The sequence below is a fragment of the Nicotiana sylvestris genome, chromosome 1 (assembly GCF_000393655.2).
Source record: "Nicotiana sylvestris chromosome 1, ASM39365v2, whole genome shotgun sequence".
Lineage (NCBI taxonomy): Eukaryota > Viridiplantae > Streptophyta > Magnoliopsida > Solanales > Solanaceae > Nicotiana > Nicotiana sylvestris.
In genome coordinates, this window is record NC_091057.1 from 39,900,994 (window position 1) to 39,916,813 (window position 15,820).

Consider the following 15,820-nt stretch of genomic DNA (forward strand, 5'->3'; position numbering starts at 1 on the left):
TTAAAAATACCAAAAAGGGTAATTTTTTTTTTTGAGGGGGTTTGTCGGGGAAGGAGGAGGGGAGTGGGTGGATGGTGCAAAAAAACAAAAGAATAGAAAATTAAAAAGTATAAAAAAATGTAAAATTGGGGCAACTAAATAAATTTTTACCTAAGTCGGATAAAGATATCTTTTGTTTTGGATAATTTTCATGTGTTGTATTTGGGCTGATTAATGAGTTAAAATAAACTACAAAAAATAATGGGTTAAGTTGCCCAGCCCAAGATAAAATGTTTGTAACCAACCGAGTTAGATGAGTTTGAGGTCAGATTGCAATCCCTAGCTGCTGCTCCTGCTTCTTCTTCTGCTCCTCCACGTAGCAACATAGCAAGCATGAACAGGTACCGCAATTTTCTTTCATGTATTTTTCAGAAATTTAAAACAAATTGATCTGTTTATAACTTACATATAGAAACATTCAATTTGTATTACAGTTAGTTTAAACATACCCCATATGAATTTTATTATCAAGATTGTTTTTTTTTCTTTTCCTGAAATTTATGACAGTTAGAACTTCAATATAGGTATTTGTCTGTGATTACTTTCCATTCTGTGTTTTTTTATGAAGTAAGGTGTTTCATTAAAAGAAGGCATTGGGAAGATGCTATAGTAGAACCGTACAGAGGAAGTAAAAAGCAGTTAGATCCATAACAATATATCAAGCTATAATTAGGGATCTAACAAAGTCCAAAAAATGGTCAGTACTAATTACATGGTTTTAACTCTGTCCAACTAAAAAGATTGAGTAAACATCTAGCTTTGAGGGAGTGATTTGGAGTTGAGATATCAAGTTATTCTGTGTGTTTTTCTTGTAATGTTTTTCCCAAGTTTGGAATTTTAGGCAGTATTTGGATCAGCTGCATATTGGTGTGTGTGTGTGTGTGTGTGTCATTTTTCATGGAAAATGTTCTCGGGAGTTGGGGAAAATGTTAAGATAATTGTAAGAAAGATCTTTTCTGATAATCGTATACCAAAATAATGACTTCCTCGTGGATTTTTTTTCTTTTTCCTGTTTATGAATGTTAGAACATCAACATAGGTATGTGTATGCGTTTTTATGTTATTGGTATGCATACTTCTAATCGTGTGTTTTCTTGAAATTTGTCACTTGCCTTTTCTTTCTTTTTTCTGTTTATTTTTAAAAATTCTTTTGTATATTCTTGTAAGGTTTTTTCAAAGTTTGGAATTTTAGGCAGTATTTGGAAAGGCTGCACGTTTGGATATGTGTATGTGATTTCATGTTATCGGGTATGCATTCTTTATTCTGTAAGTTTTTTCGGAAAACTGTCAATTGTTTTTTCGTTCTCTTTTAACAGGAGATTGAGAATTTACTCATGAAAGAGTGCAGTGTTGTTTATATCACTGTTTAGATCAACTCCAGTCTCACATATTTATTCCACATTGTTGTTGTAGTACCCATGGCAATTTTAAAAGAAGTACCATTTAGTAGGTGCTGACAGTGAAGTATACAACATTTTGTCATATTTGATCATTTGTCATATGCCTGTAATAGGCTATCTGTTGCCAGAAGAATTGCGTCGAACATTCATGGATTCAGATCTGTGCACAGGACTTTATGCAGTAATACAGGTGTTAAAATTCCTGGTTTGGTCAGTGAAAAGGTACATTCTTGTACTATGATATATCAATATGTTCTGCTTTCTTATGGTTTTCGTGATTGACTTTATATGAATTTTGCTTTTCAAAATTTCTTATGTTAGGAAAAGTTCTCTTTGACCGAGCCTGAGTTAACAGATGACATACCCCAATATGATATTGCTATTGTTGGAGGTGGTATGGTCGGGATGGCTGTAACATGCTCCTTAGGTAAGTACGTTTCGTTTAACCTCTTTGGAATGGGAAGTTTTAACGCTTAAATACTGCTGAAGGTGTTCTCTGCTATAATAATTGAAACTTGAGATGGTCTAGAAAATCCTTTATTAGAAATTCCAGTCGTATGCTCGATTTGCATTTGCTACTCTGTTTTTTCCTTGAAAGCTTGCCCCTGCTAGTGATTACCTGCAATGTTAATCAGCCTGTGGTAAATAGTTGACTAGTCTAAAGTAAGTTTATCAACCCCTGGGGACAGCAGATGAATTAATGGTAACAAATGGTCCTGGTTGTATGCGAATTATTTGAGTATCTAGTCTACCAAACTAAACAGTGTTTCAACATGATAACTCTTCATAACTCGTAAACTATTGTGCAGCAACTATGCCATTGACAAAGCAACTAAATGTTGCCATCATTGACAGTAATCCTGCTTTGGTGAATAATTTTCACATCAAGAAAGAGGACCCCCCAGATCCACGGGTCAGTACGGTCACACCTGCAACCATTTCTTTCTTCAGAGGTATCCTAGTACTTATCTTTCTATATTGCTTTTGCCGGAGGTTTCTGTCTGTACTTTAAATGGTTTAATCTGTTGTCTCTGTCATTACATTAACCGGCTGCATATAGAAGGGAAGATTTCTTTTATATGCCGAAAATGCTGATGAAATCCTCATACTGGTAAAGCAATTGAAAAATGTTCAGTAAAAGATGAAAGACCTGTGTTATGTTTATTTCTTGGCGAATCAGAAGAAGCATATGTGATGCCTCCTGTGTTTCTTCTCAGTTGAAGTTGGATAAAATACTCCTCTGTCTCCACTCGTTGGATCTATGTCTTCACTCCTTTTCTTTCTTCCGTTAAGGTTTACTCTCACTGATTTTACAGGAGAACAGAGTCGAAAATGGCAACAATTTGTATGGGTATTAGATTTGAATTTCAGTGCTAAACATCACAAAGGGTTCAGTCTGTCGATAAAAAAACATTATGCTGATTGATAGGTGATCTTCCTAAATCTGTTGGGGGTCGAAATCTAGTGGTTTTGTCTAAATATGCTTGCTAATTTACCGCCATGAGGGTTCATTTGCATCTTAGATGCTCTTTTTGCTGTTATTGGCTTAGACGAACATGGTCGATTACATCAACTAGCTTGATGGTCCAAGGGGTGACAAACGGATCCGAGCTAATTACCTAGAATCTACTCGAGGTTACCTATCAGGAGAGGTTAAACTTGTCATATACACACTTGTTACCTTGTGGATAGTTGGACAGTCAAGTACTGAGCCTATGTTTCTGTGGAGAAATTGGTTTTGCCCATGATATATCCATAAAATTCTGTGTGTGTAACAGAAAAAAAGTCGAATGGCCCTAAACACATCAAGAAAAAGACACAGACTTTGAATGTCTTACTAGAAGTGTTTATGGGTCCATCACGTCTATAAAATATCTTCTCTATAAGTTGCCTTAGGCCCAAAGCACGGGCTCATGGTTGGCGCTATGATATATAACATGTGGGGTGGTTGCCGTTCTTGGTTAACCATTTTGTGAGAGTTTTCCTTGTTGACATATAGAGTTGATGGACCTTGTGAGTTGTGAACTTGCCACCAATCAACTACTTGAATTTTATTTTTCCAGTTGAAAGAGAGCCCCTTTCACCTGCTTGAAAACAGTAGTCAGTTTTCACAAGTCATCAGAAAAAGTAAAATGACTCGGACTTTTGGCTCCTACAGAGGCCTCTTTTTATGCAGGCAACACACGCATGTGAACAGATATCATGCTGCCAAGAAACTTATGCTGCGGTTTGGGAATTAGGAAGTAAGCGAAAATGAACAATGGAAGGAGGAAAATTTGAAGAATAGAGAGAACTTGGTCGGGCCATAAACAAGATTTTATCCTCTCTCTGCTTTTCTTCTTTTTCTTTTGTTGAACTAAGCAAGGAAGAGAAAATTTTCCACTTCCCTTTATATTAATTTCCTCTGCCTGCATACCAAGCATAGATCTATGCTTTCCGTACAACAACTCCAACTACGCCTTGGGACTGAGTTTTACCTGACTATCTTGAGCTTTGCCATTGTTCTCATGTGTTCACAGCCTTCCCCCATGGTTTCTTAACTATATATGTCTCGTTTCTCGCCATCTTTGCATACCATAACCTAAAGATAATATTACCATTACTTCATATTTAATTTAGTTTATGTGGAAAAGAATAGTGGACCTATTAAGGAACTGTGTGCCATTGGTCCTTGGGGAATTATCGGTTATCAATAATCCAGTGTACCAGAAGTTGCTACAGTCTACTTAAACATGTTTGATTTGCATGAAAACTTCATAACCTGTTGAATTAAACTATGTTACAGATATGGGTGCATGGAAGTTTGTTCAACATCACCGTCATGCTTACTTTGATAAAATGCAGGTAATTTTGTTAACTATGTTCATTCTTGTAAGTTCTGTTAGGAGTAATTTATAGTATTTTTACAACAATTATTGTAATGCAAATATTAGGGACTTGGTGTTGATATAAATACCTGAAAGCACCATCACCTAGTATTAACTCTCTACAGTCATTTTCTTTATCATATGCAGGGGAAGGTTTAGTTTAGTGCAATATATATCTGTTAGTTAATCCATTTATGTGTTCCTCAAGTTCTTCTCTTTGGAGCACTGCCATTTATATTCTCATATTCATGCATATCGGAAGTTTATTACAGCATAAGGAGTGTATCATACCATACCGCAAGCGTGCTCTTTGACTTCTTTTTTCTGTCTCCCTAAATAACTTTCAACGATGTGAGTCAAGTAGCAGATTTTTCAATGTGTACAAGCTTGCGGTCTACTTTTTCAAATTAAAGCGATTAAGATTTACACATTTATGTTATGGATCTGTTCCTAATGTATGCTAAGGAAGTGTTTTTATTTGGTTATTTGAATCTTGTTCTCTCTCTCCCTACTCATCCTTGTCATGGTATGGCAGCAGACAGTAACATGGATAGCTTTTAACTAAGAGACACTTAAAGTAAATGAAAAGTACGTCTGAGCTAAAACTGTTAAATTTGTCATGCTTTACTTCTCAGCTGCCTATGGACTTTCAACCATCAAGATATCCCTGTTTTCAGTACTGTAAAGGTTGGACGAAAATTGCTGCTACCAATTTCTTGTTCTCATGTATTTATCAAGAAAAGTCTTCATGTTTAACCTAGGAAATTGTTGCTTCTGAGTATTCAAATTTGTCTTTGAGGGGGATGAATGACCCAAACAAAAGGGCCATCATCAAGGTGGGAGTTAGAGAGTGGGGTGCCAATCTAGTTTGTCTTCAGGAAACCAAAATGGAAGTCGTGTCGGACGCAATTGTTAGGAGTGTTTGGGGAGGTAGTTGGGTAAAATATGATTGGGTCCCATCAGCGGGAAGTGCAAGGGGTATTTCTTATGTGGGATGATAGAAGTTTGGAGGTAAAGGAGGTCAAGAAGGGAGGCTTTTCCTTAGCGGCTCTTGTAAAAGATAGGGTGACTGGGGTGGAGTAGGGATTTTGGGGAGTGTACGGACCGGTAGGAGAAGGGTCCAAGGTACTTTTCTGGGAAGAACTAGCAAATGTTATGGGGGAGTGGGACATTCCATGGGTTCTAGGGGGAGATTTTAACACTATTAGATTTCCGGAGGAGAGAATAGGCTGCAATTTGATTTCGAGGGCCATGGAGGAGTTTTCTGACTTCATCAATGATCATCTTCTTATTGACCTTCCTCTGTCAGGGGAAAGGTTCACCTGGGCCAGGGCGGAGGATTTCAACTCAAGGTCAAGACTTGATAGATTCCTGATATCGCCCTCATGGGACGAGCTAGTGCCAAATGTGCTGCAGATTCCTTTACCTAGGCTGACTTCAGATCATATGCCTATTTTGCTAGATGGGTGCAGAGGAAGAGGAGCACACGCTCCTTTTCGATTTGAGAACATGTTGACAGTGCCAGGTTTTGGAGATAAAGTGAAAGAATGGTGGACAAGCTACGGGGTGTCAGGGACACCTTTATTCCGCCTTTCAAAGAAACTCAAATTGCTCAAGGGAGATATTATTAGATGGAATAAGGAGGTTTTTGGGAGGGTAGAGGTTAAAATGATGGAGCTTATGCATGAACAGGGGGAGTTAGAGAGAGGGGAAGGGGTGAGAGAGTTAGATGAATCCGAGAAACAAAGATTGGGGGAGATTAAAAGGGAAATAGTTGAGTTAGCAGTAGCTCAGGAGGTTAGTTGGAGACAAAAATCACGGGCGCTGTGGTGAAAGGAAGGAGATTTAAACACCAAGTTTTCCACAGGGTCGTGGTTGCAAATCGAAGGAGGAATTTCATACAATCTGTAGTGGTGGATGGGTGAGAATGGAGGGAGAGGAAGAGGTCAAAGGGGCGATAGTGGGGTTTTATGAAAAATTGTACAAGGAGGAAGCTAGGTGGAGGCCTACTTTAGAGGGAATAGAGTTCAACCATATAGGGGAGGGAGACAGTGTGGCTAGAGAGGGCTTTCGAGGAGGAGGAGGTGCACGAAGCTGTGTCGAGTTGTGCTGGTGATAAGGCCCCTGGGCCTGATGGTTTTTCCTTGGACTTTTCCAGATTTTTTGGGACACCGTTAAGGAGGAATTAATGGAAGCCATTGAATACTTCCACTTGAATGGTGCTTTCGAGAGAAGCATCAATGCTTCTTTTATTACCATTGTGCCTAAGAAATATGGTGCAACTTCTATCACAGACTACATACCTATTAGCCTAGTGGGGAGCATTTACAAGATTATTTCTAAAGTGCTATCCAATAGGCTCAAGAGGGTTCTTGACGTGATAGTGTCGTCCTCCCAGAATGCGTTTGTGGAAGGAAGGCAGATCCTGGATGCAACTTTGGTGGCAAATGAATTGGTAGACTCCAGAAGGAAAAATAGAGAACCTGGCTTACTATGCAAGTTGGACCTTGAGAAGACTTTCGACCATGTGAATTGGAATTTCCTGGATTTCATCATGATGCAAATGGGATTTGGGGCTAGATGGAGGGGATGGATCAAGTACTGCATTTCCTCAGTCAGATTTTCTGTTATGGTTAATGGTAGCCCATGTGGTTTCTTTGGCAGCTCCAGGGGTCTCAGGCAAGGTGACCCACTATCACCCATGCTATTCATTTTAGTGATGGATGCTCTGAGTAAAATGATGGATCGCGCGGCATGCGGAGGTTTCTTGCGAGGATTCTCAGCTCCGATCGGGGTGCCCAGTGCACGAAGAGTCTCTCATTTGCCTTTTGCGGATGACACACTGGTTTTCTGCGACGCGGATATAGAGCAACTGACCTACCTGAAACATGTACTGCAGTGGTTCCAGATAGTATCAGGCCTAAAGATCAACCTTGGCAAGTGTGAGATTTTTCCAGTGGGTGACGTTGCTAACATTAATGCTTTGTCTCTCGTTCTCAAATGTAAGGTGTGCTCTCTCCCCACTAATTATTTGGGCCTCCCTTTGGGAGCTTTGCACAAGAATACTTCGGTTTGGAACCCGGTAATCGAAAGGGTGGAAAAAAGATTAGCAGGATGGCAAAAATGCTACTTATCAAGAGGCGGTAAGGAAGTGCTTATTAAAAGCACCTTATCGTCCATGCCCACGTATTACTTGTCCCTGCTGCAAGCTCCTGTGAGCGTCGTAGAAAAACTGAAGCGGCTTTAAAGGAATTTTCTTTGGGATGCGGCGGATGGAACTAGAAAGTTTCATCTGGTGAATTGGCAGACAGTCACTTCCCCAAAGAAGTGGGGAGGAGGGGGTCTAGGAGTAAAAGATCTTAGGGTATTCAATACAACTTTATTAGGGAAGTGGCTGTGGAGATTCGGGATAGAAGATCATGCTTTATGGAGGGAGGTCATAGTAGAAAAGTACGATTCCACGAGATGGGGCTGGAGGACTAAGGCAATCACATCACCTTTTGGGTGTGGCATGTGGCGAAGCATCATGAAGAATTGGGAAGACTTTAATGAAAACATCACTTATAGGGTGGGAGATGGAAGGAGAATCAGCTTTTGGAATCATAAGTGGTTTGGAGAATACTCTGAAGGTCTCTTTCCCCAACGTCTACAGAGTTTCGAGCCAGAAGGAATTGATGGTCCAACAGATTCGTAAGGAGCATGAAGGGGGCATAGTATGGGACCTCTCATTTAGAAGAAACATGCAAGATTGGGAGATTGCAGAACTCCAAGATTTGTTGGCACTGCTATATGACCAACATAGGACACACACTTCTAGCGACTCTTGCAGATGGGGGCTGCGTGGAGATGGTCTGTTCACCGTCAAGTCTTATTACCAGAGCATGCTGGTGAGAGATGAGGCCAATTTTCCATGCTCATCAATCTGGATTCCTAAAATGCCCATGAAGGTGTGTTTCTTTGCATGGCTAGCAGCGAGAGGAGTGATCTTGACTGCTGAAAATTTGCGGAAGAGAGGAATTACAGTTGTTAGTTGGTGCTACATGTGTAAAATTTCAGGGGAAGAAGTTGATCACCTATTACTACATTGCCCTGTTGCAACGGGCCTGTGGAGAGCAATCTTGTGCTTCTTTGGAGTTCAATGGGTCATGCACTGTTAAGGAAATGCTATACAGCTGGGCCGGTTCCCGTCGAAGAAGAAAGCAAAAGGCGTGGAAGTTCGCCCCCTTAGCTCTCATGTGGATAGTTTGGGGGAGAGAAATAGGAGAGCTTTTGAGGGGATTGAGTCTAGTTTTTCTCACCTTAGGAATAGTCTTTTATCTTTAACCGTATTCTGGTGCACCCATATAGCACCTACGTGTACGGAAGATTGGGCTTCTTTTGTAGAGAATCATGTTCTGTTGTAAATTCTCTACTTTTTTTGTATACTTCTTGTACATGGGAGTTCTATCCCTTTTGATTAATACAATTTACCTTATCAAAATTTGTTTTTTGTCTTTGATGGGACTATAGATTCTAATAATTGCTAAATGCCTTGATACACATTCCATCTTGACATCTGAACTGTCCTCATTCCTATGGGATTCAGTCATGGAATTTTTTCTGACTTTTGATCCCTCAGCAATTTATTCTTTTATAGGTTTGGGATTATACTGGTCTCGGCTATACAAAGTACAATGCAAGAGATGTTGATGCAGATGTTCTCGGGTAAGAAGTCCTTTTATTGAGGTAATAGATTTCTTTCATAATTATGACGCTTTTGTTTCCATATGATAGCTGCTTGTGTTTCTTTTAGGTGCGTCGTGGAGAATAAGGTGCTACACAAATCCCTGTTGTTGTGCATACAGGTATTTGAGCATGCAGACTAAAACCCTATTTTGCAGTTAAAAAAGCATGTTTGATTCCTGTATTCTTGAGATTGCAGCTGCAGTCTAGTGGTCACAACTCCACTGATACATTAGTGTTTGCTAGGAGTTTGTTTAATCTTATCAGAGATTTGTATGTCACTAGATAGTAGAGAGAACTTCTCGTGTCAGATAACCTAACTTGTTGAATATTGTAAGACATGGTTTTAAATGGAGCGACATGGATAGTGAGGAAGGATTCATATAATCGACCTCGATTAGCTTCGGACTGAAGCGTAGTTGTTGTTGTTAAACAACTTGCTGCAAATCTATTTCAAGGAAGTGGGCCTTTTATCTTTGTATACCACCTCACACCATGTTTGGGTGCTTTTCTGGAGAACCATATTTTGTGTAGGCTCTGTCTTTATATACGTGTAACCAGTATCTAATCCATTTGGATTATTACAATTATTACTAATTAAAATTAAAGAAAACTTGTTTCAAGGACATTTTAGTGGTGATGGTGTATGATGTATCAGTATCTGATTCAAGGCGTTTCTTTAACCAGTGTGGTCCTGAAGTTCCTTTTACACGTGGTTTTCTGTTGTACCGAATATTCTTGAGATCATTTCGTAATTCCGTACCTAACATGTGCATCTCAGATCAAAATTGTCCATGTTTATGTCGTTGTGAGAGTGAGACTTAGACTACTTTGGTATAGAAACCCAAAAGCCCAACTACAAAGATGCTCCAACTGGATTGTTGGTGTTACCTGAAAACTGTGTAGTCATTTTTACCATCAGAATATGAGTAATTAGATTGGTGTGACAGGGGAAGCTAAAGATTTTATTTCTTGTTCTAATTTGTGCTTGTTAGTATTTAATTAGAACTCCGTGGCATTCCCTATTTTAATTTTTGCCTATGACTGCCTAGCGACAATGTTTGACTAGAGGTGAAAATTTGGCAGGATACAGATTTTCAGAAGACAATATACTCTTCCAGGTTAAGTTCAATAACCTTCCCCTCAAAGTCTTCAATGCCAAGTTCCAGTGGCACATCATCATCCGCTTGTGGAAGTTCAGCAAGGTTAGAACTGGATAATGGGAACAGCATATATGCGAAGTTAGTGGTAAACTCGACTTGTTTTATATTTCATGTAATGTGAATACTTTGAAGGATCTCTTCAGTACAAGTAATGAGTTAAATAACATGTCACAGGTTGGAGCTGATGGGTCAAAATCATGTGTTAGAGAGCTGGCAAGAATACAAACGACTGGATGGAGGTACTCACAGAGCGCAATCATCTGTACAGTAGAACATGCAGAAGAGAACTACTGTGCTTGGCAAAGGTTTCTTCCTAATGGTCCAATTGCACTTTTGCCCATTGGTGAAAATTTCAGCAATATTGTTTGGACAATGGACCCCAAGGAATCTGTTGACCGGAATTCAATGTCAGAGGATGACTTTGTAAAAGCAGTGAACCACGCACTGGACAGTGGATATGGTCCTCATCCACAATCCAAATTATTCGAGGGTGGAAATCTATTTTCTTGGTTCAAAGCTGACGTCCCATCAACACATGAGGGCTTTGAAGTTCCACCGAAAGTTACTAAGCTAGCCTCCCAGAGGCTGGCCTTCCCTTTGTCTTTAATGCATGCTAACAGCTATGCGTCAAAACGTCTCGTTCTTGTTGGTGATGCAGCACATACGGTTCATCCACTGGCTGGCCAGGGAGTTAATATGGGATTTGCAGATGCTCTGTCTCTTTCTAAAGTCATTGCTGAAGGTGTTGCTGTCGGATTTGACATTGGGGAGGTATGTCCATAATCCTTCCTTTCTCTCTAAATATTAATAGCAAAAGTAAATGGCTTAAGTTTTCCTTTCTTCTGGTATAGTCTAGAATCACTTAGAAGATTAAATTTTCTTTTCCTTCAATTTGCTCACCGAGTGTTGGCCGGTTAAGAACTCACATATCCAGAAGATGAAAGTAGCGGAGATGAGAATGTTGAGGTGGATGTGCGGACATACTAAGATGGATAAGATTAGGAATGAAGCTATTCGAGAGAAGGTGGGCGTAGCCCCCGTGGAGGACAAGATGAGGGAAGCAAGACTCAGATGGTTCGGGCACATTCAGAGGAGGAGCACTGATGCTCCGGTGAGGAGATGTGAGCGACTAGCTGTGGTGGGCACGAGGAGAGGTATAGGACGACCCAAGAAGTATTGAGGAGAGGTGATCAGGCAGGACATGACACGATTTACTGAGGACATGACCATTGACAGGGAATTGTGGAGGTCGAGCATTAAAGTTGTAGGTTAGGAGGTAGTTGTGAATATTTCTTCGGCGCATCAGAGTGAGACTTGCCAGTAGGTTTTAGTTTTAGGATGTTAGTGGTTTCTACTGATGCCGGTCTTTACCTACTGGTTATTGTGTACTTTCCATCTATTTCGTGTTTTATTTTTATTGCTGTTATTTTATTATGATTCTATTGATAGTACTTTTTTTTTTGTTGGCAATCCGTTAGGCAAGTGCCCAGGGCTAGTTTTTTATTAATAAAAGAAAAGAAAAATACAACAATTAGGAAGAGCACAAATAAGGGGTACAATAGCACCTGTATTGTTACCCATATGCCTTGGCTATATAATCACTCCTCTGCGCCTCACAATGCCTTATGATGACAGCGTCATGTAGAGGATTCATGGGGTAGTTGCTGGCAAAGTCTGACAAGGGCGTATAATCTCATAGCCGTGTGGATATTTTCCAAAGGCATAGGACCAAGACAACACTAACCGGGCTAAACCTTACCTTACTAATCCTATTGAGGCAAAGAAAAAGCCTCACCTACTAACAAGCATGTAAAAAATAAGAACTGGAGAATACCAAATATTCAATGATCATCACAGAGTTTATAACATACTCTGTGATGATGTTACAAATGATAATACTTATAAAATGATAAAATAGAATGTAGTAGGAATTAAAATCTTGTCCCTTCTTTTCCAAACTTGTAAAATCTTCAATTTGTAATTCTTTGTTGTTTTCCTCACCCGTGTTCAAAATGTATTCAAAAATCATCATTTCTTTTTTGAACGGTTGGACCTCGTTGATGTAGTTGGGGCAGCCTTCTTTTGTTTGGCAACTCTCATTGGAGGTCGCCTAACATTTAAAAAATCACTAACCTTCTCGTCCCAACTATTTTCCCTTGTATGAGTCTTCTTACCTTTGCCGCTATGCATTGGTGATAAATCACCTTGTATTACTGCATGTCCACGACATTCTTGCAACATTTCATCTTCCTCTCCTTCTTCATAAATGTCCCTTCCAAAGTTTACTGTATTTGGCAGGTTTTGGGTAGTGTTTTGAGTCATCAGTACATTTGCATCTTGTGCCTTTGTCATGACTGTCTTGTCTTGATGTTGTTGAACCCTTTGCACATTATTTCTAACCTTGCTCGGCTGTCCAGTGCTGTAAACTTAAGATGGAGTTAACAAATTAAGAGGCTTAGAAGTTACCAATGCGTCCAGAAGCTTTCTATCCTCCAAAGATATAGTTGGAGTGGTTGTAACAATTTGTTGAAGTTCTTTCACAATTTGAATTTGCTGCTCAGCTGTTGCATTCAACTGTTGCTGCTGTTGTCCAGTCTGATTTATTACTGGAAGAGTACCAGTTGTACTACTCGACATGGTCTGTTGCTGCCCAGGCGGATTAGCTGTTGTAAATTCTTGCAACCTTGTTCCATTTGTCTTCACACCGTTGTGGTGATCGCTTTCTTTCCTTGTTTTGGATATATCCTCACCCTCCATACGTTCAACATTGTCATGTTCATCTCCAGTATCCCTTGAATTCTTCCCCTGCCCTTGAACTCTATTGACACTTTGTTCTTGTCCATCTTGCTCCTGATCCTCGACTGGACCTTCTTCTTCACTTTCAAACCCAAACTCTCCTTCATCTGACTCTTCCTCAGTTTGAGCACACCATACTTTTCTAGTACCCAGCTGTATTCTCTCATCAGATTTGTTCAGCTCGCCTGTTGCATTAGTATCAACTGTTTGCGACGGGATTTCTTGACACGATTGATTGGTAGTAACACGTTGTCCAAAATTCTTGTTAACCCACTTTGATGTGGATTCCTTATGTAGAGCTGCCTCATTCCTCACACTGCCTTTATTACCTTCTTGTGATATCCCATTCCCAGCAGTTGTTGGATTGAACCTTGGAGCTGCTGGATTTAGTGTTTTACCAGTACGAACAGAACTAGGCCTTGGACTTCGATCATTACCTTCTGCAATTAGCATCAACTTATTATTATCCAGCTTATCTCCCCCCTTAGTCTGATCCACACTAGCCATATCATTAATATGAGTTTGCCTTTGCAGCATATTAGCATCCTCATGTCCCTCTTCCTGAAGTTCCAACAATGCAAATTTGTTTCCCAGCTGCACCTGCTGCCTTTCATCTTGATTAACTGGGACTATTTCTTTTCCAGTAGTTTCTTGATCATTCTTATTAGTGCGATTATCTCGCACCTCTTTCCATTGTTCCTTTCCATTGCCATTCACGTTACCCACAACTTTGCCACTCGACAAAATTAGCAGAGGTCCATTTTGGTTCGAAACAGTAGCCAAATTACCCTGTTTCTCAGAAACAAAGTCCTTATTGGCTTGAACCACAGGTTCATCAGTACCCTGTTTCTCGTCTGATTTGTGTTCCATTAAATTTGGATATAGCCTCCGGCACTCTATCATATCATGGCCCTGCAATTTGCATTCCTTGCAATATTTTGGCACGAAGTCATACTTGATTTTCACCCATTCAGTTCTCGCAACTCCAGTAGCCTCATTCTCAATGTCCATACGCACTCTCTTCGGCAAATCTGCTTGTAGGTCAACAAGTACCTTCACTCTAGCACAACTAGGCCTTGTTTTGTTTATGGTTGCCAAATCCAATTGTTGTGGTTTTCCAATAGCCGAGGCTAGAGAAAACAAACATTCTTTCACAAAGTACGTGGGCAGTAAATGTGGAAATGAAATCCATGCCATCGCCATAGGTGTTTCTTCTCCAACTTTGAAATTTTTATCATAAATGAGCTGTCTCATTTGGTATTCATAACCATCTTTTGCCTTAATATAGTAGGTGCTTTTTGACGTGATTTTCTGAAAATCCTCCCTCAAAGTTAGACGAATCAGTACATGTTTGTCTCTCAAAAATCCGATATTACAATCACCTTTAATACCACATTGTACAGGGATTAATCGACGCAATTCTTGGAGATCTGGCCATCCGTAAGAGAACTTACCTAGCACAGCATACTGTAGACCTTCAATAATATTCATTCTATCCACCTCTGATTCTGTAAACTTGACAAAAGGTTGTCCATGTAAGAAAGTAGCTGGTTTGAAAGGAATTGGCTCTAAGCAAAATGCTTGTTATTGAAAAGATTGAGAAAAAGGCCAACTAATTGGGAAAAGCTATTCAGCAATAAAAAAGACACTTGTAAAGTAAAGCATGTGCTATTGATTTTCATCTATAATAGTGGTAGCAAAATGGTCAAAAGGAAACGGTTACCTACCCATATTATCCATTGGATAATGAACTATTTAAAAACCAGTCAACTATGGATAAGAACCATATTATCTACTTAGAAAAGGGATAACCAATGGATAACTAATGGGTTTAACTTTTACATTTGTAAAACCTCAAATTGGTGGTTCCTCAAGTTTGGGAGACTAAGAATTCTCCCAAAAGTGATCATATTCCAGAAGCCATGGATAATATAGATATCTTATCCGCTGGATAACCCGTTTTTTATCCGTATTAAATATTGGTCGGATCGGATAATTTATCCGTTTTTGCATTACCCGTTTGACCAGCCCTATCCAACCCGCCCGCCTGGCTGTTTGCCACCGCTAAATTCTACAATTGTATATCAGTGTTTGCTATAAAAGTTGTGTCACTTGTAATGCAAGTATTATTGGCCTTTACGTTCTTTGGGCATCATTTTCCATATTGCTCGCTTTTTAATTTTTTCTCCATTGCATGATTGCTTTAATACTAGTCTTGATCTGCGCAGGTGACTCTTTTAAAGAAATATGAATCAGAGAGAAGAACTGCAAACATTACAATGATGGCAGTCCTAGATGGTTTTCAGAAGGCATATTCTGTTGATTTCATGCCAATAAATGTTCTAAGGGCTCTTGCATTCAATGGAGCACAATATATCTCGCCACTTAAACGGAAGATCATTTCATATGCTTCAGGCAACCAGTCTCTTCCTTTTTTCACATGATGTAACTGTTAGATTTTGCCTATGATATCTGGTGGGCATGTCATAAAACTTTTGTTCTTTTACATGTATAAATAAATTCAATAAGGTCTGAAGTGTTTAACAGTGAGTTTTTTTTTCTCCCCATATTCTTGGGGTTTTACTGATTTCTTATATTTTCTCTCGTTTAAGCCTCTTCTTTCCTGTATACATCGTGCACTAAATACTCCACAATCTGACAAAGAGGATGGTTAAAGGAGAGGTACGAATCTGCACTGCACTAAATTAATGTTAGAATGTATAAGGATCAATCAGATATTCCTGTCAAATGCTCTGGAATTGAAATTAGGTGCATGTCCTCCGCAGTTTCTATAGGATCCACTCCAGTTTTACTAGAAAAACGTATATATTCT

General features: G+C 39.5%; 1 protein-coding gene across 2 annotated transcripts; it reads left to right on the forward strand.

Annotated features, from left to right (window-relative positions):
* The first annotated feature begins 266 nt into the window (after positions 1–266).
* Positions 267–15,615, forward strand: LOC104240762 (uncharacterized). 2 transcript variants are annotated; one of them, XM_009795645.2, is made up of 10 exons: positions 267–380; positions 1,553–1,661; positions 1,761–1,866; positions 2,249–2,392; positions 4,225–4,283; positions 8,943–9,010; positions 9,099–9,150; positions 10,115–10,276; positions 10,366–10,962; positions 15,216–15,615. In XM_009795645.2, exons 1-10 carry the CDS (start codon positions 373–375, stop codon positions 15,429–15,431), a joined length of 1,521 nt encoding a protein of 506 aa, XP_009793947.1. In that variant the 5' UTR covers positions 267–372; the 3' UTR covers positions 15,432–15,615. The 2 variants fall into 2 exon arrangements, with proteins under 2 accessions (XP_009793947.1, XP_070004215.1); XM_070148114.1 differs by lacking the exon at positions 267–380 and adding an exon at positions 1,202–1,287.
* Positions 15,616–15,820: the final 205 nt, after the last annotated feature.